The 24,600-nt window shown below is 44.6% G+C and overlaps 1 protein-coding gene across 2 annotated transcripts in view; it reads right to left on the reverse strand.

Moving 5' to 3' along the window:
* Positions 1 to 11,868, reverse strand: part of USP46 (ubiquitin specific peptidase 46) — a 62,065-nt gene extending 50,197 nt beyond the window's left edge. Inside the window, exon 1 of one of the 2 annotated variants that reach the window (XM_032632158.1) lies at positions 11,692 to 11,868. In XM_032632158.1, the coding sequence (XP_032488049.1) occupies positions 11,692 to 11,727 (36 nt within the window). In that variant the 5' untranslated portion in view covers positions 11,728 to 11,868. Of the gene's footprint in view, positions 1 to 9,122; positions 9,181 to 11,691 lie in introns of those variants that run through there. The other variant, XM_032632159.1, reaches the window with a different exon arrangement.
* Between the last annotated feature and the right edge of the window lie 12,732 nt (positions 11,869 to 24,600).

The following is a 24,600-nucleotide window of genomic DNA, read 5'->3' on the forward strand; positions in this document are numbered from 1 at the left end:
CCGAGATCAGGGCTCTTTCCACTACAGCCTTTGGACTCCTTTGCTAGTGGGAAGGAGGGGGCTCTAGAAGAAAACTGCAATAAAATGGCCACGCACCGGGCTAAGCGCTAGACACAAATGATTCCACTTACGCCCCACAATGCCCCAGGGAGGGAAGTTCTCTCATCACCCACATGCCATGGATGAGAAGCAGAGTCTCTGAGAGGGTGGATGATGGCCAGCTCTCACAACCAACCAACCGGATCCCATCCACATGCTGACCTGCCTCGGGAGGAAGCTCGCCAGCCTGCAATCTGCAAACCAGTTTAACAGGGCTCCTCCAAGAGCCAGTTAGGTGAACCACCATAAAGAACCTCTTATCTGAGCCGATGTCTCCCGAACTACAGACCATGAATGCCCAAGGGAGGGGAGATAATCTTAGGTGGCACGAATATGAACATTTTTAACTTTAGCAACTACGCTTTTGATACGTATTTAAAAAGCGCATAACCAGCTCATCAAACCCGTTACTTCACAGATGTCATAGCACAGAATGAGGCCAAATTAAAAGAAGCTGAACAGATTTAAGGACAACTACTAAATAAATAAGTTCAGGTGGTTCTGAGATATAATGAAAACCGTGGAGGACAACAAACTGACACTTGAGAATCACTGGTCTAAGGAAGTGGATCCAGTCCATGGCTTTTCTCTAGAGGAAGAGAAGCTTGGGAATACCCCAGCACACAATACACAAGAGTTCTAAACGTCACTTTATTTTTATTTATTTTATTTTCATCCGCCCTCCACTCTCCACACCAGCCGGCCTCTCTCAGATGGATGAGGCAGGACCCCAGTTACCAAAGCATCCTGAAAACTTGTATCTAAATGACAGTGTCCTGTGGTGGCTTAACCTTGGGTTGACCACAGGCCTAGTTTGCCCTGAATAGCTCTGATTACACCTATAGATCAATGAGTATCAAATAATTAGTTTGAGCATGCCCCCTCTCACTTTAAGTGTCTGACCTGGGGAAGAAATTGGAGAGCTGACTGGGAGAGATGTGACCTCATTCTAGCCCTTCACACTCAAGAAACAGTGAGAAGGGACACCCACTTTCCCAGCACCCGCAGTCAGAACCGCACCATCTGATGAATTTTGCCTCTGCTCTTGCCCAACCTCCTTCCCCAATCCTATTTTTCCCAAAATGCCCACTAAATGTAGATGGCAGGTCAAAATGAAAGGATCCCATTGGCTCCTGCAATACCAACAGCTCTGTGCTTTGAACAAACTGAAGGAAAATGTTCATTCGCTGAAAGAGAATTATGAAAAAGTAATATGCGTGAGGGCATCACAGCTCACAAAACGCTTCCGCAGGCAAGATATCCTTTGATTCTCAAAAAAAAAAAGCAGTGAGGAGGGTATTTCATCATGCCATTTTGTGTCGTAAAGAGATGGGGAAACGGGCCCTGAGATTTACCAAGCAGGATTTTAAACCCCAAACTGCTCCACTTTAGAGCTGTATGGAAAAAAGAAATTGTTTTCCTTTTCTCCCTAGGGTCTTAAGTGTGCTCCCCAAACCAGGAGCACCTGGTCACGAGAGAGGATGCTAGAAAGGCAAAATCTCAGCCCCACTCCTGACCTACTGAATCAGAATCTGCATTTTAACGAGATCCCCAGGTAACTCCTGCAGACAAGACAATGTGAGGAGGGATTTCCCTGGCGGTCCAAGAGTCACGACTCCATGCTTCCACTGCAGGGGGCACAGGTTTGACCCCTGGCCAGGGAACTAAGATCCCGCGTGCTGCACGGCATGACAGGGGGGAAAAAAAAAAAAAAAAAAAAGACAAGACAATTTGAGGAGCACTGCTTTACTGCAAGGCAATCCTTCCATTCTCCCATGCTACACCTCTTCATTCATTTATCCAATAATTACTTACTGTGAATCGACCACACTGTGCTGAATGCTGGGAAATCCCCAGTGAATAAGATAAACGTAGCTCCTGCCCTCGTGGGGTTGCCAGTCTAACACAGTGGTTTTTTTCAACCTTGGGTGCTGATCAGAATCAAGGGTGGCACTTAAGGAAAAAATGAAGGTGCCTAAAACCCACTGCAGACCTACCTACACCTCCATACAGTCAGAAACTGAGGCTGAAGCCCTAGATGCTGCTTATCAGACAAGCTCCAATTCATGCAACTACCATGGAGAACGATTTGACAACAATACCTAGGGAAGCTGCGGTTGAGCATATCCTAAGAGCAGCATTTCCACTTCCTGGACTATATCCTGGAGAAATGGAGGCATGTGTGCAAAGAAGACAGGAACAAGAACATTCACTGCAGCACTGTTTCCAGACAGAATATTCTGGAAACTATCCAACTGTCCCTAAATAAGGGAATGAATAAGTAAACCATGGTGAAGTCAAAAAATACTGTTAAGGAGCTCTTAGAATGAATAAATAGAAAATAAATCGATGTATATGTGTCAACATATTCTCTAATATAATTGAGTGAAAAGATAGTCACAAAGGCTATACAGTTTTACACACACAGATATACTGCTTACGGATTCATAAATAGAAGTATAAAGACATGCATGGTAAACACATACCATCTTCAGGAAAATGGTCAGTTCTAGGAGGAGGGGATAGGAAAGAGATAGGGGTGGTTAGTGGTTTTTTTAAGGTAGCATATCTAAAAAATGATCTTAACCAAATATGATTAAAGTATAAGTCCGTTAAATCTGAAGGCTTGGCGTTTGGGTATATAACATATATTAAACTACATTCTTTTTTTCCATACTTTTTTGGGTGCTAATGTTTTGTGATTTAACTTCTTTAAAATTACTTTCAAAAGCTTCACAGGGGCTGTGATATATAGCCAGGGTTGGGAATCCCTGTTATAGGAATATAAAGCAATAAAACTCTACTATTTAATATCAGGAAATACATCTACAGAATGGCAACGATCTATAGCTCTTGAAGTTAAATTACTACCTTAAATAATTTTATATAGATTTAAAAAAACCTTTCACATGGAAGATAATTTCTATAGGCTATATATTTTTTTTAGGAGGCCAAGGTTATTACCCAAGGAAAGCAACATTTCTCAAACTGTGATCCTTAGCTCACCTGCAACAGAAGGAAGTGGGAGTGAGAAGAGGAGGGAATATTTATTAAAATGCAGATTCCATGTTTCCTGCCTTAGACCTACTTAATCAAAATCTCTGAGGGCAGAAGCCCAGAGGCTGAATTTTTAATAAAAGAATGCACCTGTGGGCACAATTCTTTCGTACACCGAAGAACCACTCAAGTATATTTTTTAAGTTAATGTTACTCATATTTTTAAAACCATACGTGTCTGCATTCAATAAGGTGACATTCATCATACTCTGAAAATTAAAATAAAGCACAGGGAATGTTTTCTAAATACTTGAGATCATAATTCCACAAGTACATTCAAGCAGATCCTGATAAAAACTGGTTTCCTGCACAGTGTATCTAACCTGAAGGACAAAGAAATGTATTTCAGGAAGAAGAACATAACTTCACGTTGCCTTTCTAAAAGAACTTCAAAAAGCAACTGGGTAAACAAAGCTCCACAGGCCCAGCCTTGCTGCTGCTATTCTCACGGGAAGAGGCCCCAGACACGATTTTCACCAAAGCCAAATTCGATTAAACAAGGCATGAACGATGTAACTTGAACTGAGGCCTGGCTGGCACAGTAAAAGATTCCAAATTTCCTCTCAACACTCAAGACTATCTTCTCCATTCTAGTCTATAATCCTTTTGCTACATTTTCCCCACCTTGTTATCATGTCCTCAGCCTATCTTCCATTCCATCCTTATCTTGCTTGACTTTTTCTTTGGTCTCCCTGAGGCTCCCCTTCATTTTCCTTTTCCCTACGTGCAGACAAAACCAACACCGCAATCCTGACCTTCAAGCCCTAGAAAACTGCTCTCGAGCCCCTGGATTCGAGCCCCTGGATTTAAAACAACCCAGGGCTTCCCTGGGGGCGCAGCGGTTAAGAATCCACCTGCCAATGCAGGGGTTTGAGCTCTGGGCCGGGAAGATCCCACATGCTATGGAGCATCTAAGCCCGTGTGCCACAACTACTGAGCCTGAGCACCACAGCTACTGAAGCCTGCACACCTAGAGCCCGTGCTCTGCAACAAGGGAAGCCGCCGCAATGAGAAGCCCATGCACCACAACGAAAAGTAGCCCCCGCTCTCAGCAACTAGAGAAAGCCCGCGTGCAGCAACAAGGACCCAACACAGCCAAAAATAAATAAATAAAAATTAAAAATAGTAATAATAATAAAACAACCCAGCACAGGGACTTCTCTCGAGGTCCAGTGGTTAGGACTCGGCGTTCCCACCGCCAGGAGCCCAGGTTCAATCCCTGGTCAGGGAACTAAGATCCCACAAGCTGTGTGGTGCGGCTGAAAAAGAAAAAAGAAAAGAAAAAAGAGAAAAAAAAAAAAAAGCAGCACAAAGGGTAGGGGGGGGATAAATTAGGAGTTTGGGGTTAACATATACACACTACTGTATATAAAATAGATCACCAAGAAGGACCTACTGTGTAGCACAGGGAACTCTACTCAATATCTTGTAACAACCTATAATGGAAAAGAATCTAAAAAACAATATATATATATGTGTGTATAACTGAATCATTTTGCTGTACACCTGAAATTGACACAACATTGTAAATCAACTATACCTCAATAAAAAGTTTTTTTTTAAATAAAATTAAAAAATAAAAACAACCCAGCAGGGACGAAGGGAGAGAGTGGCATGGACATATATAACACTACCGTAAAACAGATAGCTAGTGGGAAGCAGCCGCATAGCACAGGGAGATCAGCTGGGTGCTTTGTGACCACCTAGAGGGGTGGGATAGGGAGGGTGGGAGGGAGACGCAAGAGGGAGGAGATATGGGGATATAAGTGTATGTATAGCTGATTCACTTTGTTATACAGCAGAAACTAACACACCATTGTAAAGCAATTATACTCCAATAAAGATGTTAAAAAAAATTAATAATAAAAGAAAGAAAAGAACAACCCAGCAGGGCTTCCCTGGTGGCGCAGTGGTTGAGAGTCTGCCTGCCAATGCAGGGGACACGGGTTCGAGCCCTGGTCCAGGAAGATCCCACATGCCGCGGACCAACTAGGCCCGTGAGCCACAACTACTGAGCCTGCGCGTCCGGAGCCTGTGCTCCGCAACAAGAGAGGCTGCGACAGTGAGAGGCCCGCGCACCGCGATGAAGAGTGGCCCCCACTCGCCGCAACTAGAGAAAGCCCTTGCACAGAAACGAAGATGCAACGCAGCAAAAATAAATAAATTAATAAACTCCTACCCCCAACATCTTCTTAAAAAAAAAAAAAACCCAGCAAAATAAACACATGAAAAGATGTTCAGCCTCACTAGGAAACAAGAAATTGCAAATTTTAAACCACAAAGATATCATTTCACACCCATCAGACTGGCAAAACATTAAGTCTAACAACACTGAGTGTCTGCAAGCATGTGGAGCAACTGAAACTCCCAAACCTGCTGGCTGGAATGCAAATTGGAGAGAAATAAGGCAATATATTAGAGTCAAAGATGCCCATTTCCTTTGACCCAGCCATTTCCCTTCTAGGTATGCACCACAGAGAAACTCTAAACAGATGCACAGGGAGACAGGTTCAAAACTGACAGGTTCATGGCACACACACACACAATTCTAATCCAACAATAAAATGAATTAATATATTGTAGCACATTCATGTGATGGAATATTATACAGCAGCTAAAATAACCCAGAATTACATGTATTTGCATGGATAAACCTCAAAATCATTATTTAAACAAAAGCAAACAAATTGTTCAGCATTACAAACATGAGAAAGCAATACTCAAACCTGGTTTATGAAGACCTACATATCTAGTAAAGGTATAAAAACATGTGATAAACACCAAATTCAGAATAGTGGCCATTGTCTGGGGGGAAGGGAATGAGATGGGGAAAGGTTCACTTGTAATATTTTATTTCTTCACAGGATGGAAGATACTGGGTGTTCACTCTTATCAGTCTCCATATTTTTCTGTATGCCTGAAATTTATCACCACCTAGAAAAAGGGTCCCAAGTCTGAGCTACTTGAAAGCATTTGGGAGTTCTGAGAGTGGAATCAGGACTTGATGGGGACTTCCCTGGCGGTCCGGTGGCTGAGACTCCGCACTCCCAACTCAGGGGGCCCGGCTTTGATCCCTGATCAGGGAGCTAGATCCCGCGTGCCGCAACCAAGACCAGGCGCAGCCAAATAAATACTTTTTTTTTTTTTTTAAAGAATTTGATGGGCAGGAGGAAGGGTAAACCTACAAATGGAAAGCTCAGAGAACCAACAGGGTTCCCCTCTCACTCTTCAAACTACCCATGGCAAATAATCATTCTCAGAATTGTGGTAAAATTCCACGTACAGGACCTACGACATCCCCAAAATTCGAAGCCACAATCCCAGAACAGAAATATTCCAAAAAGCCTTTAGTGCCGGGGTTGGTTGCTGACACAGAATTTATTTGCCTCAAGAAACGTTTTTGCTGGTTCATTTTGGGGTGGCCTATTCTCTTTAAAGATCAGCAAGGCCTTTCAAACCCTTAGACTAGCATTTGGTTCCACCACAACTGAAGGTTTATTGTAAGAAGTTACATTAAAATATTTAGGCCAGAAAAGTTAACTAGACTAAAAGACACCATTTTTTTACGTCTCTCCCAATCGATTTGCTTTGGGCTGGCTCCGTGGGTAGGCCAGAGATAAAACCACCAAGAGATACCTTTCTGATGATACCACAGAATTAAATACCATCATAAAACCTCAACTCATTCAAACTAACTAGACAGACTGGGGCAGCGGGGAGAGGGAGGGGGAAGATGTGAACTAGACAATCTTCTCTTAATTGCTCAAGAGAATCAAAACTGAAAATTACTTTCAGTTACAACCCAAACACACCAAAATTCCACATTAATGAAAAATAAATAAATAGGTTTTATTGTTTGGGTGAACTGGAACACACATAGTTGATATCCAGAAAATGGTATCACATTAATTCTAACTAAATATTGTCATTCAGCTTTGTTTTCCCTTACGAGTCCAAGAAAAACAAAGAAGAATCTGTAGACCTAATTGTCAGGTCCTAACCCAACACAAACTCCTCCATATTAGATCTGAGAGGCCAGAAGAACAGAGTTTTTCTTTAAACATTAACCCATGCCACCTCAGGCTGCAATTTCTAAATCTGACAAGTATCAGTGGAGACGCTCACACATGACCTTAACCTCTCCGAGCTGACATATTAAACTCAACTTATGATTTCCAATTATCTTTGACAACGGGAAGGAGTAACAGTAATAGAGGAAGAAGCAAGTTATCTCTTCCAAATTTTGAGATTTACATATTTTTAAATAACTTAAAAATGTTTTTTCAACTATTCTCAAAACACTGGCCTCAAATAAGTAACTGACTTACCAACATAAAGTGATCTCTATAAAAATCCTCTAGCGTTGTTACAAATGTTTACTAATTTTACTTCCCCTTCATATCAAGGTGACTTCATCTATGTACAAGAATTCAAATCTGGCACTCACAGTGCTGTCCAATAATATCCTGGGGTTGTTCAATGAATGCTGAAATGGTAATATCTGGTAGATTCAATACAGTTTTAAACAAAGTAGTTAGCCACTCAAGTAAAGACTCCAGAAACTACTACTCACTAAGAAGTTTCTGACAACCAAAAAAATATATATCAGTTTTACAAGCTGAGGAAAAAACTAAGGTCCCAAGAAATATAACAATTTGTCCAGAGGCACCATTAGACTCAGGCTTAGCTGGAGAGACACTCAATGGCACAGATTCCAGTTCTAAGTTACGCTGACTATAATCATGTTCTCATACCAAATAAAAAAAATAGTCAAACTTGAGTCAAATGCAAATTATATTACAGAAACATCCTGCTGTGTTCATCAGTCCACTGAATCGCTTCTGAGATTTTGTTCAACCTTTAACCCTGTGGATACCACACTGCATTGAAATTGTTTCATCTTTACCAATGTTTTACCCACAAGATAAGAAACCACTGAGCTCCTTGGGGACAGGGACTCACCTCATTCAATTAAGTACCTGCACATAATATGTGCCAACACTAACATAAAGGTCCTCAACAGATGGCCATTTTCAGGAACAAAATGTAATCTATTTGATACACAGCATTTCTTCCATGGCACAACTTACAGCGCTAGTAACAAGTGAAATTAAGATTTGATGATTTAGGCCAATTTGCATCAGTACCAGTCACATTTCTAGAGGGCACATTTGGTTTCTCCTAACAAATGCTTCCTCTTTAGAAAATTCCTCAGGCTCTTCAAACAGAAAATCTACCCCCAAAAAACCTTCCATTTGTAGGGCCATAAAAATATGTAGGAAGTTAAATCCATTGGTCTGGACAAAAGTCACAAGATTATCAACAAGGAACATTTCCTTATGCTTGGTAGCGGCTAGTACATTTTAAAAATTACAACACACCAGCCAAACAAGCTTTACTATCTCTGAACCAGACACGCTGTGTGGCTAAGCTGACAAGCCCTAAGCAAGTTGATCAAGAATCACTATGGCAGGAATTCACATGAAGTGAAATTAAAACAAATGGGAACTCGCATTAAACTGCCAATGGAATATAAAACTTCAGTGGGGTAGGGGACAAGTCGGGGGATGTGAATATTTTCCACAACCCCTGTATCTAAAACTGGCACAAGAAGTGTGGGGAAAAGAGAAGGTGTTTATTTTTCAATCACACAAAGGATTTGCTACAAGGTTTTTCCTGCTCTGCTGGGTCCTTTCTTGTCCGCTGGATGAAACAAATCCACTTCTCAATGCTGGGTCGGTTTGTACAAGTCTTACCTAGAAGGATGATATCTTTTAACACTCTTTCTGGACACACATCAGCTGTTTAAAATAAGCCAAATGACCTGCTTAAAAAAAAAACAAACCTGCCACTCATTCTAACTACGACTCAGACCAGCTGGGACCAAATGGAGTTGGGAGTGGGAAGGATCAGTAAGAGCCCCAGAGAGAAATGGAACAGTGAGGAGAGACCCATAGAAAACCTACCTGGAAACAATGCATCATCAAGTGAAGAATCTAAAGAGAAGTCCAATGAAAAACGTATGTTTGATCAAGCGAAAAGACAGCAGTCTCCTCATCACGGAGCCTCCTCTGTGGGAAGCAAGACTGGGAGGGGCCACGATGACCTGAGCAGCCTTTTATAAGGGGCGGAGTTAAGGATTCCCGTCCCAGCCTCCCTATAATGCAGTCAGCTTGGTTTGCATAAATGAACATGTGGGTTATCTTAGTGGCTGCTTCCATCAGGTACAAGAAGACATCAAACCCATTGTCCTTTAAACCACTGAAGATGACATAGTAACGAGAAAGATGATGTTGATAACAACTAACACTCAATGAGTACTTGCTACATACTAGGCTCAGTAACTCATTTAATACAACAGTCCCACGAGGTAGGAACCATTATCATCCCCTTCTTATAGATAAGGAAAGTAGTAGAGAGAGCAACTTGTTCAAGGACGAAAAGCCAGTATATGTTAGAAGCAGGTCACTGAACCCAGGAAGTCTGACTTTAGAGCCCAAGCTCTTCATATCACTTACTCCAGGCACAGTGTCCATATAGAAACTAGAAACGTAAGACTCCCTAGTTATGAATTATTGGTTCCTCACCTCACCTGGGTGATGACCCTAAATTTGGGGCCTTTTTAGGGACTCCATATGAGGTGCCAACTTTCCAGACACAGTGCTAGCCCGCTCCTCTCATGTCCTCCCTGCAGCTTGCCTCCCTGGCCAAGTTTCACTGGAAACAGGTTGTGACATTCTACTCAGGTGTGCCAAGAAGCCCCAACTGCACTGAGGGCCAAAAAAAAAAAAGCAGGGGACTGACTTCATCTTGGGACATGCTAGCTCTCAAGTTTCCAGCCTGCTTCAATACAGAGAGGTGTCGCCACACACAAGCAGGACAGGAACACCACCAAGAGCTTCACTGCCCTGTAAGCCCGAGGCCACCCCAGCAGGCACGAAAGAGAGTATTGGAGATGCTCTGGTTTCAGAGTTCCCCTCAGGAGCTGGTCTTAGCAGACAGAGAGATGGAGAGGAAAGGCATCATCTTTTCACTGCACCAAGCGACATTAATGCCACTCGACAGGAAGGAGCAGAAGACCTGTCTCTGTGTGGAGAAGGAAGGAAGAGAGGAAATGTAAACGTGCCAGGAGCCACTCACCACATCTGGTCCTGCACCAGTACCTTTGCAGCTATCACTCTGGGAAGGCGCAGCAACTGCTCTGCTGACCACAGCGGTAGCCGCGTCCAACGGTGCTGAAAACTGAAGCCAGCACCAGTGGGTCTTGGTTTGACCCCTGAGCTAACACATGGCTCCTTAATGCTCCTTTCCCATGTGTTAATCTTGCAACAGAATGTTGGACAGAAGATTTATAAAGCTGGGTGATGGGGGAAGGGCAGCCAGATCACCTTACTCCCAGGCTTCTCAATCAAGCCTCCTCAGATTCCCTTTAGTGGCCTGTATTATTAGCTTCAAGGGAGGTTCCCCCAAACTGGCATTAAAAGAGCATGTGTTCCACTCAGCTGGGGGGAGGGGAGACTTGATGCGGGGGAGGGGAGACTTGATGCGGGGCAGGGGAACCCTGGAGAGCTAAGGCAAAGCACATACTCTCTCATCCTGCACAGGAAGGCAATGCCTTACTCCAGGGGGCGAGCTGTGCTCTCCAAGGCTCTCACAAGTAGAGGTACCAGCAGGATGCACCCTGGGGACCCAAGGGCTGGAGGCTGTTCCTGCAGAAAATGAAAACGAAGGGAAAGCAATGGGAGAAACCTAAGTTAAAGTGATCACCACGTCATGGACCCAGTCCAAATTGGAGCCCAGCGAGGTCCCCTTGAGGTGTCCACGCCCACCAGTCCGCGCTTAGGTCTACAGTGGATCAGGCAGGATAATCCTGGAGACCAATTCCACGCCCCCAGCCGGCCCCACCCTTAGGGCCTCTAATTGTTACTGCCTTATAACCTTGTCCCCCTTTAACAGATGGGAAAACTGAGGCATCCAAAGCAAATGCCATGCTTTCCTAAACCAGGTAGAAGTTCACTTCCCTAACCACAATTTTGCACTTTTTTTACAGCTCTATCACATTTCAGATTTCACCAGATACACCTACTGCCTCTGCAAAGTGAATCTTAAATACAGTTTAAGGAGTGAACTAAAAAATGAGATGAGGGCGGTCAGGGAGTCCGGCAGGGCTTATCTGTGGCAAGGACAGGATGGGTGCCCCCCCCCCCACCAGCTTCTCCTCCAACCCGGTCCCCCGGGACGTCCGGGTTCTGCCTCCCCCCCAAGACGCTTCCACCGCAACCCGAGGGCGGAGGCGCAGCGGCTCGGCCCGGGGACCGGCAAGCGGGGTCCCTGGTCCCGGGGCCGAGAAGGGGGCGGGGGGCTCGGGGCCGCGACCGGCCCGCCCTGCCCGGTGGCCGGGAACTTCAGGCGGCGCCGCGCCGCCCCCGCCGCCCCCACCCCCACCGGCCGCCGGGCGGGCGTGCGACTCGGGTTTCCCTTTCTTCGCCTCGCCGCGCCTGGGGCGCGACCCCCGAGGCGGCGGCGGCCACTCACCATATTACAGATGGAGGCGATGTTTCGGACAGTCATTAGTCTAAAGGTTACAGCGATCCCGCACCGCCATCTTTATAAGGTGAAAACAGGACCGGCCATGGTGAAGCGCTCGCGGGGAGGCCGGGCGCGGCGGCGGCGGCGGCGGCGGCGGCGGCGGCGGCGGCGGCGGGGAGGCGGCCTGGGGTCCGGCTTTCAGTTTGGCTGGGAGAGGGAGGCCGGGAGGGAGAAGAGGAGGAGGGGAGGGCGGGGAAGGCGGGAGGCGGGAGGGAGAGTGGAGGGGCGGGGAGTGGCGGAGCGAGGGAGCCTGGGCCGCGGCCGGCGGCGCCGGGAGGAGGGGCGGTCCGAGCGCCGCGTGCAGCCCGCGACCCGGGCGCTCCCGCCGCGCGCCCGGCCTCGACCCAGCCCCGACCCGGACCCGGCCCGGGTCCCCGCGGCTCCTCCTCCATCCTCCGCCCGCCCGCGCCCCCGGCCACCCCGGCTCGGCCTTTTTTCTTTTTCTCTTCTGATGTCCTGCTTCACTCTGAACGGGTTGGAATGCGCGGCCAGGCCTTCGCTCGCGCGGCTGCCGCAGGTCCCCAGCGCGGACCCCGACGCGTCGGCGGCCTCCTCCGGCCCGCGACACCGCCCGGGAAGCAGGGACCACGCCCGCGTGGGGTGTCGGCCGGCGGAAGGGGCTGCCCTCGGGCCGGGGAAGCGGGGCACGTCGCCGGGGACAGGGGGCCGCTTTCGGTCTTCATTTGTTCTTCTTTCCTGCCGCGCGGCCCCCAGCAGCCCCAGGTTTTTATGTTTGGGCGAGTGGAGGAGGCAAGGGGGAGGGGTGACTACATCCAACTTTTCGTTTCTCCCCGTGGCTCCAGCCAAATGGCACCCGCGGGGACCCAAGAAGTAAATGGGGTCAGGACACGGGAGTGTCCAGAGCCCTGGACAGCGCGGGCCGGCTGCCTGATCGAGGGCGCCGGGAGGGGACATGAATCTGGGACTGAGGGGAAGCCAGCCACGGCGCGCTCGGCCAGTTTGTGACATTAGCAGGTACAAAGGGAAAGTCTCGGTTCTGGACAAGGACTAGGGACGGTCCAAGGAGCGATTTGAATCTAGAAAGAACGAACACCAAACTTTTCCGCGTCTTCTAGAAATACCTACCTCTCATGCGGGCACCCAACCTCTTTAGGTTTTGAGAAGGGTCATTGTATCGGCTTATACACATTTCCTGCATAAAAGGTCGTGGGTTTTGACTCAAAGCGCGAATCCACACCATTTAGCAGTTACGTTCCTGTGAAGTGGAGGAGCCCATTTCCGAAGGTGTGAAACAATTCTCATACAAGGTTGCAATTCAGTGCTTTCAACAGAGAAGTTGTACAAGCGCAACGCATGATAATTCTTAAACCAATATATTTAATGACAAATCGAATTAGAGGAGAAGTTAATATAATTGAAGATAGCTTTTATCTAACCAAGAGGAACATACTGGGAAAATAGCACGCTTCCTGTCCTCCATTATCTATTTAGTGTTAGGCATTGTAAGATTTGAGAACCATCCATTGCTAACATCCCTAGGACCTGGGATGGAAATAAGACAAACAACAGCGACTGAAGTTTCCTTGGGGTCATCTTGGCTCTGTATACTTAATGGATTTAAGGCATAAATTCCTGCTTATGTTGAGTCATTCTGCCTACATCTTGTTTCCAAACAGATCCTGAGGATCATAGCTCGCTTTAATTTTTTACCATTGTCAATCGTGATGCTCTTTACATTCATAATCTTCAGGCACCAACATAATCATCAGGTAATAGATGCTATTATAATCGCCTTTTGTAGATCAGTAAAATAAGGCTTAGGGTATCAAGTATCCTACCTCAGTCACGTTCACCAAATGTTACAACTGAAGTTAGCGTGCTAATCTGGCTAAGCACCTTAAAGAGAGGAGAAGGCAGCAAAACACCCAACTTATGGCCAGTTGGGTAACTGACACCTGGAAAGGTTTAAATACTTGAAGAAAGTCATAAAACAAGTTCAGGAGCAACCTCAAGGCTGAAACTCAGGCCTTGGGACTCAATTTCACAGACATTCCACTATGAAGGCATTAATCCAAAACCTTAAATGATATGGAAATTTTATACCATAATAGAGTTCAGTATTTCTGCCAACATTGGCATAATGGATAGCAAAGTCCACAGGATTGAAAATGCCATTGACATAATGAAAGCTGAACATCACTCCATTACTGAGTGCTACGTTAGCAAGGCATCCTTTGCATGCCTTTTAACAGCCTAAAGCCTAAAACTGAAGTGTTCAATATAGACAAACATCCAGATTGAAACTCAGGCAGTGAATTACAAACACAGCAAATCAATTTAACACAGCAGATCTTGTCAGACTCATGAATAATTAAATACATTTTTACACCACTACAAGGTTGGTATTCACAGATCTAAATTGGAAAAGGCATCAGTTGAAGAAGAATAATTGTAACCTCAGCCTTGTTCAGGGAGGAAACATTACTTGGAGGTGGTAAGAGGTAAAATGATGAAAATGTTGACAAGCTAATGAGAGAACTTTGAGGAAAAGCGGTCCACATACAGGGGCCAGCTGGTATAAAGGTATAGAGTTAAAACTGGGAAAAGTGGGCAAATGGAGAGACGGAACATAGGCTAGCACTAAACAGATGAAGGCACATGATCCAGGCCTGGCCAATGAGAGCACCTCGTGGCCCAGCCACAATGACTGGTTCAGCTAGGAGGACGTAATATAAACTGAGCCAATGAGAGTTGGCCCTGGGTCTTTGGGGAAAGAAGTGCTCCCCTTCCTGAGTTCGCTGAGCTGATATGATAAAATCTAGAGCTGCCATCTTCCCACTTGCTGAGAATGAAGAAAAATAAAGCTGAGAAATGTAAAAGAGATCCTAACGACATCATTCATCCTGTGGCTGCCAGATCTGTATCCTGGACTCTTCAGCAACTCAAGGTGGTAAAGTCCTTGTTTTCTCTGGTAGTTCAAATTGAGCGTCTGCTGCTCACAACTGAAACAATTCTAATACACCATTGTCTCCCTGTGTCCAAAATTCATTAGGTTCATTCTGAATTCATGGTGTTTCCTTTTCCTCTCTTCTCTACCCACTCCATAGATTTTTCCAGGTCTTCCTCCTCTAGATCTGCCTCCTCCGTGATGCCGTCCAAGATTGCTTCCCACTGCCACCAATGAACTATATCCAGGTGTTTCCATGCTCACCCTTCTGTCATTACCAGTTTTGTGTCAGTGCCCCCTCCTGCTTCCCCTCTTTGCTTAGTTAACACCACTCAGCCTTCAGATGACTTGAGACAAGATGGGATGCCTTTGTCGTATGTTCTTACAGCACCATCAGTCTTCCCTTCACGGACCTTATATTTGTGAATATGCTTATGCCATCTAGCACACAGCATGGAGGCAGTAGAATGGGTGGTTAAAAAACGAATCCTGGATCCAGACTCTCTGGAATAGGTGTATGATCTTGGGCAAGTGTCTTCACTTCTCTATGTGGAAACTTCTGTATCCACAAGAAGAGGCACCTTCATAGGGTGTTATTATATAGAGTACAGAAAATATGCCTGACATGCACTAACCACTACATACGTGACACTGCTGTCATTATTGTGCATGTGATTGATTGATTAACGTGTGCTTCCCAACCCTCATTAGATGTGAAGTGAGAGACAGGTCTGTTTTTGCTCACCATTTTACACCTAAGAAGGACACGGCGCCTTGTCCGTAAGAGCAGCCAAGAAATCAGATATTCAATATTTGGACAGTTGCCTCTCTCCAAGTGGCCTGGAAGCTCCTGGAGGGAAGGAACCTTGTCTTGTGCATTTAAAAAAATCTCATCCGGTCTCAGGCACTGTGTCTGGCACATTCGTTCCTTTCCTTTTTTTCCTTATTGCCAAATAGGTTATCGCAGCTCATGTGAGATGCAAGTGCTAGTAAACATTTGGCTGTCTCAGGGGAAAACATTCTCCTGACTGTACTTTAAAACCAAACTGGTTTCTGAGGATTATATTTCAACTCTGTGAGGAACTTTATGACAGCCTTTTCCCTTTTTCATCATGTATCAAACAAATCCTGAAGACATGCTTTGGGCCAGATGCTGTGTGAGGCGCCGGTGGTCCGAGGATAAGAGAAGGCAGTCACAGCACTCGTACTGCTCAATTTCTAACGTGAAACTGTTTATGAATGTCTTCACTACTTTTTGCACGCACTTAGTATAAAATAAGGATAAGCTAACTTTGGAGTGAGTTCCTACAACGGGGAAACTGCATTTAAAATCATGCGTCTATTTATGCGTGGTTAAGAGTCCCTAAGTCTTTGAAACAATTGGCTTATTTTGAAGTGCCGATTGAAATGCCATTGAAGGACTCTTAAGCTAGGTTGGAACATGATTCGATTTCTATTTGTTAATACATTTTGATTAACTGAAAGAAGAGATGACTGTAGCTGGCTACTGTGTGGGGAAAGAGGGTTGAAGGAGAGCAAAAGGGCTCTAGGGGAGGCCAGTTAGAAATCTGTGGAGAAGGAGTCCCAGAGCTTTTGGGAGCCTGGGCTTAGGTAAGGAATAGCAATGGAAAGGGGAGAAGCAGATAGATCAAAGACGTTTTTTTTGGAGGTAGTTAGCTGAATTTGGTGATTTACTCGGATGAGGGACAAGGATAAGTCAAAGATGAGACCCAAGTTTCTGACTAGAATGAAAAGGAATGTCATTTTTTATAATAGGGAATGCTGGAGGAGAAGGTGCAGGTGTAGGTGGTTGAGAAGTGAACTTGGTTTCAGAGGTGTTGAGTTGGAGATAACCATGAAACACCTGAAAAGTTATGTCAGGTACCACTGGGGCTCAGAAGAGATGTCTGGACTGGAGATAAACCTGAAGGTAATTAATATATAGAAGATAACAGAGGACATGTGGTTATGGATGAAATTGCCTAGGAAGAGTTTTGCCAAGGAGGTTTTCTTTTTTTATGAATTTATTTATTTATTTTTGGCTGCATTGGGTCTTCCTAGAACACAGGCTCAGCAGTTGTGGCGTGCAGGCTTACTTGCTCCGCGGCAGGTGGGACCTTCCCAGACCAGGGCTCAAACCCGTGTCCCCTGCGTTGGCAGGCAGATTCTCAGCCACTGCACCACCAGGGAAGCCCTGCCAAGGAGTTCTGACTGAGAATAGATAAAGGGATAGTCAGAAAGAGCTCCACCATGCAAGATCAGACGGAGGAAGAGCAGCCAAAGAAAACTAACACAGTGCTGCTAACGGGGTAGAAGAAAAGCAAACAAACATGCAACATCGCAAACTCCAGAGTATTTTAAGATTGGAGGAGGTAGTCAAAAGTATCAAATACAGCTGAGAGATCAAAGAAGATGATTAATAATAGTAACAATGTTCAATTCTTGACCAAAACTTTAACATGCATTTAATCCTTCTGACAGCCCTATGAGGAAGGCATATATATAATCCTCATTTTAGAGAAAACTGAAGCCCAGAGAGTTTAAGTAACTTGCCCAGATTCATTTAAGCATTATTTCACCAGAACCTATTACTCAAAAGTTCTTTGAATTCTATCAAAGGCAGTTTGCATGGAACAGTTAGGATATTGGATATTAGATAATCCATATTGGAATGGATTCATAAATAAGAGGGAGGTGAGAAAACAGACTAAAGGTGTTCGGCTTTCAAGGGAAGAAGAGATAGGGAACTAGACAATTGAAGAGCTCAAAATTACCTTCATGGAATGGGTCTCTGCCTGGTTTGCAAGCACCTCCTTTAAATGAAATATTTACATCACTCTCCCTTCATGCTTCCAGGCCTGCAGCCTCACCCTCCGATGATTATTCTTCCTTCTATTTCAAGTCCACTCACTCCTCAAAACTCCATTCAAAGCTCACTTCCAGAGGAAGACTTCCCAGTTTCACCTTTCTTGGTAGGTTTTTATCAGAGGTCACTTTTGACGTTTCTTTAAGATTTTTTTTTTTTTTTTTTTTTTGATGTGGACCATTTTTAAAGTCCTTATTGAATTTGTTACAACTTTGCTCCTGTTCCATGCCTTGGCTTCCTGGCTGCAAGGCATGTGGGAATCCGGCTCCCCGGCCAGGGAGCAAACCCACAACACCCCTAGCCCCCCCGCATTGGAAGGCAAAGTCTCACTCACAGGACTGCCAGGGAAGTCCCTTGACGTTTCTTTAGAAACCTGAAATGCCTGGCACAATGCTAGGTGCACACAGGAGTCTCTCAGATAATTAACAGGTAATTAATTCTTTACCTACAACACTTGGCTCACTTAATCAGAACCAGTTTACTCACCACCCTGCTTTCCTGGTGGTTTTCTCTTTCCTCCAAGTTCTGATCTGAATTATATAGAATTTACAGCCCTAATGGGTATGAGGAGGGCAGGGTTTAGAAGGTAAGTGTGTGGCAAGGAAGTTGAAGCAAATGAGCTTCCCTCATTTAGAAATAAGACTTCTAGAGAGATTTGGTCATAAAATAAGGAGAGATCTCAGCACCTTAAGGGAGGCAAGGGAATTAATGGAAGGGTTTGGTCATCTTATTTATCCCTTTTACCATAATTATTAGTACATTAGTCATCAAAATGTGAGGAGCTAGTGAATCTACAAGTAAGGCTTGATGGAGTGCCCTTATTAGAAGGGTACGGGTCACGTCAAGGGCCCAAGAGCTTTGGAAAGGAGGAAGTACATCTATTAGATTGAGGAAATTAACATGAGATGGCCTCCATCTTCCTAGTAGACAGGAATAGACGCTCCATCGCTCCTGAGAGGTTTTGACTGCATTGTTTACTGCCATACCCTTTAGAATAGTAAGGCACATAGAAGGCACTCAATAAATATTTGTTGAATGGGCGATTGAAAGGATAAGATTAGAAGAAGACTCTCTAGGGTAAGAGAATAGTTGTTCTAATAGCCTAATCAGATTTCGAACAGGCTTTCTTTGGGGGCATTTACATTCCTTCCATGTCCATAAACACTATTTACAATAAAGGAAAGATGTATGCCTTCTCACCAGATTATACCCTAGTATGCTCCCAGCCCGTATGTGATCACTTCCATAGTTTTAACAGCCTCCCGACCACCACTGCCACCTGGTGGAAGGGCAGGGATTCACAAGTGGCACCTGGAATGAGACTTCCCTCAGGCAGCAACACCTGTAATTCTCCTTTTGTGATCATGCCCTTCTAGAAAGCTGGCAACCATGTGGTTCATCGAAAACAAGATAAGACTGTCCTGAACTCTCTCACTGTACAACTTTGTCCCCAGTGAAGGGTTAGGGTTCTACTCTTGCATTTCTTCTCAGAAAATAGGGTCAGACAGCCAAATGAAGGGTGACACTGATAAGGCCACATGAGCAGATCCTCCTACTGGTGGCTGTGGTGCTATGTACCTTGAAAAGCACTATACACATGCCAGTCATCACTCGCTGTTACCAGTGACCAAAAAGAGATAGGCTCTGAGGAGCTGACAGCTCTGAATGCTATACATACTCATTTGATAAGCCTTTCAATCTCAGCATGAACTAGGTAAATAGATTCAAAAGTTTCAAGAGTACTAATTGATTCAAATGATTACAAGTGATTTATGCTGTTTTTGATGGAATTCTGGTTCAACTGGAACCTTTGAAACAATGATACTGTAGATGTTTCCATTTGAAGCACACTCTACTCATTGCTGTTTAGACTTTACTTTTGAATAAAAAGGACAATTCAAGATAGCTTACTTATCTTCTTTTGGGGGTGGGTAACTATGAGCCATTTAGTTGAAGTCACTGTTATAAAATAATGTTTCAGCAACAGCTATTATTGATTCCTATAGGTTATTACTAAAAGAGCTGTTGATACCATGTCTAAGCACAAAGCATGAAACCTTCCTATGTTTTTAATATTTTAAATTAAAACAAACATTCAGAAATTTTAATTTTTAATTAAAACATAAATACATGCATAAATCTTAAGTGAATTGTCACAAAACAGGCACGCCTGTGCACCACCACCCAGGTAAAGAAATAGAACATAACCAGCACCCTGAAGTCCTCGCCCACACTCCTCTCAACCACTGTGCTCTCTCCCCCAAAGGTAACCCCTACACTGACTTCTAAATCCGTAGCTTAGTTTTGCCTGGGTTTTCTGTTTGTGTTGCTATAAATAAAATCATGCAGTGTGTAACTCTTTTTTGCCTGGCTTCTTTTGCTCAGTATTATGAGATTCAGCCATGTTGCTCAGAAAAGCTGCAGTTTGTTAGTTTTTGTTGCTGTATAGTATTGTGTTGTACGAAGATGTCACAGTTTATATACAAATTCAACACCATCAGGTATTTGGTTTGTTTCCAGCTTGAGGCTATTACCAAAAATGCTTCTATGGGGCTTCCCTGGTGGCGCAGTGGTTGGGAGTCCGCCTGCCGATGCAGGGGACGCGCGTTCTTGCCCCGGTCCGGGAGGATCCCACGTGCCGCGGAGCGGCTGGGCCCGTGGGCCATGGCCGCTGAGCCTGCGCGTCCGGAGCCTGTGCTCCGCAGCGGGAGAGGCCATGACAGTGAGAGGCCCGCGTACCGCAAAAAACAAAAACAAAAACAAAAATGCTTCTATGAACGTTCTTATATGTGTCCTTTGGTGAACATGGGCACACATTTCTGTTGGATATACATTTAGGTGTAAGTTGCTGGGCCATAGGGTAGGCATGTGTTCAAATGGGGTGATAATGCCAAAGCGGTTTTTAAAGCGGTCATACTAATACTTGCACTAGCAGAGTGTCAGAGTTCCTGTTGCTTCACATCCTACCTATACTTAGTATTATCAGACTTTTTTTTTTTCATGGTCTAAATCAGCATTGTTTTAGGTCTGTGAAGATTGAGAAGTATAAAATACAGGGACTGCCTCGACCAATTATTGCATTTGCATAATTTTTAAGTGAATGCTCTTCCCTCTTTTCAACCTGAAAAACTCCTCCTTTTCCTTCAAAATGTACCTCATCTGTCTCTGAAGGCTTCCTTGATCCCTTCCTGCAGTTAACCATTTCCACCTTTGAACCTCTTTTTTTTAAATTAATTATTTTATTTATTTATTTTTGGCTGCATTGGGTCTTCGTTGCGGTGCGCAGGCTTCTCCTTGTGGTGGCTTCTCTGTTGCGGAGCACAGGCTCTAGGTGCGTGAGCTTCAGTAGTTGTGGCACATGGGCTCAGCAGTTGTGGCTCACGGGCTCTAGAGTGCAGGCTCAGTAGTTGTGGCGCACGGGCTTAGTTGCTCTACGACATGTGGGATCTTCCCAGACCAGGACTCGAACCCGTGTCTCCTGCATTGGCAGGCGGATTCTTAACCACTGCACCACCAGGGAAGTCCCTGAACCTCCTTTTCATAGCATTTATTATGTATGATGAATTTTTAAAAATCCCATTCTTATTAAGCCATTTCTTGGTGTTAGGGACTTCCTCATAGGCAGCCCCTTGCATATGGACACACTCCCTCCGTCCTACATATACAAAACATTACCTATCTTTCAAAATGTGGCAAAATATTACCAATATCAAACTGCCCCTCATCTTTCAGCTATAAAAAATTTTCCTCTTTTTGTTGATCTTTCATAATATTCTCAATCAGCGCCTCTCAAGCTTTAATGTGTATATGAATCACTGAAGGATTATCTTGTCAGAATGTAAATTATGATTAAGGCAGATTCTGCATTACTAGAGCCCAGTAATGCCAATGCTGCTGGTCTTCCGCGTCTGCTGAGGAGACAGAGGTGAAGTCCCCGTTAGTGGGGGACTACGCCGGGGGGAGGGCCCCGCGGCTGCATCTCGCGGCCCCGCGGAGCTCGCGGCGAAGGAGGAGGCGGTGGCCGGGCCCAGACCCCAAGGCCACCGCGCCAACCCGCGCGGGCACCCGGCAGTGACCCCCTAGCCGAGATGGGTATCCCAGGAGCGAGGCCGGAGACCTAGCAGACTTTTAAACTTTAGCCATTTTGGTGAGTGTGTGTGTGTGTGTGTGTGTGTGTATATTTCATTGTGGTATTAAAATACTGTATTTTAATAAACAACGATTGTGTTTCCTTTTATAGCAGAACAGAGGGAACCATATATAACTTAATAATGCTCATCAAAATATTTTTGGTACTGAGTCCACATCATCCTATTTCCTTTTAAGCCCATCTCAATGAGCAGTCCATGTCCCAACTAGTATAAAAATAATAACATGGATATGTGACAGGTCCATCCATTTTTTTCCTAGCAAACAGAAGGACTCATCTAATATCTCCTCGAAATGAAACAAGATCGAAAAATGAATAGTCAACGACTATAAGCAGTAACAGAAAACAACCAGCTTTTAAAAAAAAATGAAGTTGTAGAACAATTGAATATTACAGTTAGATTCATCTAATTCAACCAACTTGGAACCAGGAGAGGTTAAATGATCAAGACCCATATCGTTTGCAGACAGAGGTAGAACTAGAATTCTAGTCAATACACCCCTGGTCTTTTATAGGATACCCAAAATTTTATTCAATGTGCTTTCTTAAGTCTAAAATTTCTCTTTAAACTCAATTTAATTTCCCAGAGTCCAGATTAATTTTGTAAGTGCACTTAGTTAACCATGAAAGAATACTCTGTCCACATGTTGTAATTATATAGCCATGCTTTCTCTCTCTGACTAATTAGAAGACAACTCAACACTGAAATCCAATCTCAACAGAACATGCTATCTGGCTATCACTCTTCAGAAAGGCAAAGCAGTCTGCCTAAATTCTCACTACTTTCTTTGCCAGCAAGTCAAGGCTTAGAGTTTTATAAAGCAATCCATGTAAATACTCTGCTCTGTCTTCCTCTGAGGACTCAAGGGGGTCAGGGGGCTAGCTCTATAATGTGATGGCTTTCTTGTAGGAAGATGTCACCATTGACCCACAATCAATAGACCATGGACTTTGAATTATGGTTCTGCAATGATCTATATACATTGATCCAGAGCTTCTAGATGACAAATGGCACACAATTACAAATGTCTAGCCTCTGGCTACTGACCAAAGTATAGCTAATTTATCCCTATAAAGTTCATGGTTTGAGGGCTTCCCTGGTGGAAAAGTGGTTAAGAATCCGCCTGCCAGTGCAGGGGACATGGGTTGGAGCCCTGGTCTGGGAAGATCCCACATGCAGCGGAGCAACTAAGCCCAGGTGCCACAACTACTGAGCCTGCGCTCTACAGCACACAAGCCACAACTACTGAGCCCGTGTGCTGCAACTACTGAAGCCTGCGCACCCAGAACCCGTGCTCAGCCACAAGAGAAGCCACCACAACGAGAAGCCCACGCACCACAACAAAGAGTAGCCCCCGCTCACTGCAACTAGAGAAAGCCCGCGCGCAGCAGCAAAGACCCAACACAGCCAAAATTAAAATAAATAAATTTATTTTTAAAAAAAGAAGGAAAAGAAGACATTCTTGTCTTCTTTAAAAAAAAAAGTTCATTGTCTGAGTCTCTGCTAACAGCATCAGCAAACCATCTATAGACTGTAACTTTTACCATCTTGGTCTGGGAAATACAAGCTCTCCTCTATTTCACTGCAGTATTAATTTAAGGTATTGTATTTCCTTAAATCAAAAGCCCCAAAACAATGACGCACAGACATATTTAGTTTAACCATTGCAGTGTTTAAAATCTATTTGAATTAATGCCAACATTTGAAATCTAGAGAATTCACGTAAAAATTCAGATTATCTGCCTTTCTTGAAATATCAAAAGCTCTAGCCATTCAGGGACCTTGTTCCTGGTAACAGCCAGGAGAAGCTGATGGGTGGCTTCCTTCGGTGGGGACATATTTCCCTAATCCACCAGTCTCCTGTCCAGGCCTCTTCACTCCTTTATGCTGCCTTCCTGGCCCCCATAGGCATTTGAATTTATGACTCCTGCCCTTATCAAATGGTATCAAGGCCAGGTTTCTGCCTGGAGCTCCATGCCAGGGCTTTGGCAGCAACTTGAAGAATCTCAAAACAGGCTGTGCGTGTAATTCCGGTCCCCTGCAGGGCCCTGCTGGATTGCCCAATGCTGTACTTTGCCATGCTCTTTCCATGGGCTGGATATTGGCATAATACAGAGCTTCACTGACAGACAATGGGGATGCGTTCATTCAGGGAGATCTGGGACTTCTGTTATGCCCCAGGAGCCTGATTCCCATTTTCTCTTCCCAAGTACATGGGTAGAAACATGCTGAGAGACGTAGTTTAGCTTTCTCTAATCTGTAGAAAATTCAATTGGCAAGGTCTGCAAGCTTGGCTCTTCTTCTAAGCATCTGTATTCCCCACCCCCCAACCCCCATGAGTCAGTGCATTCAACAATGCTATTTAAAATTCAATAAATAAAGGCAAATGAAATTACAAAAATGGATCATCACTTATATAAAAAACCAACTAAACAAATCTGTTGCTCAAAATGTCAAGCATTCGGGGACTTTAATAAAATATTGAAAGTATGTTCCCTAGAGGAGATAAGCAATTCAAAAATAGGACATATGAGAACAGTACTAAGTGATCCTTCAAATACAAATGGCACCCCACGTCCTAATGGATACAGAACCATGTGACCTGATGTGATGACACATACCATGCAGTGGGAGTCTCTGGGGCCCAGTGGACAGCAGCTGTGCAGGATCTGAGGCTGCAGATGTGAACAACAGTGGTCCATGGGAATCCACAGGAGAGATTGGTTCAATGTCGTGTAGAGCCGCGCTGTACAGGATTTACTGTTGTGAACGTTTCCCAGAGTTCTAGTAACAATGGGTAGTCAGAACCTAGATTGTCTCAACCAGGGTAGAGCACTGTATGGGGTCCAGGACTGCATTGTACTACTCTTGTCTGTTGGGCCCTTCTTGAAGGAGTTAATGTATCCATCCTCTCTTTTCTTGAATTATCA

Source organism: Phocoena sinus, chromosome 5 (assembly GCF_008692025.1).
Source record: "Phocoena sinus isolate mPhoSin1 chromosome 5, mPhoSin1.pri, whole genome shotgun sequence".
In the NCBI taxonomy this organism is placed as follows: Eukaryota; Metazoa; Chordata; class Mammalia; order Artiodactyla; family Phocoenidae; genus Phocoena; species Phocoena sinus.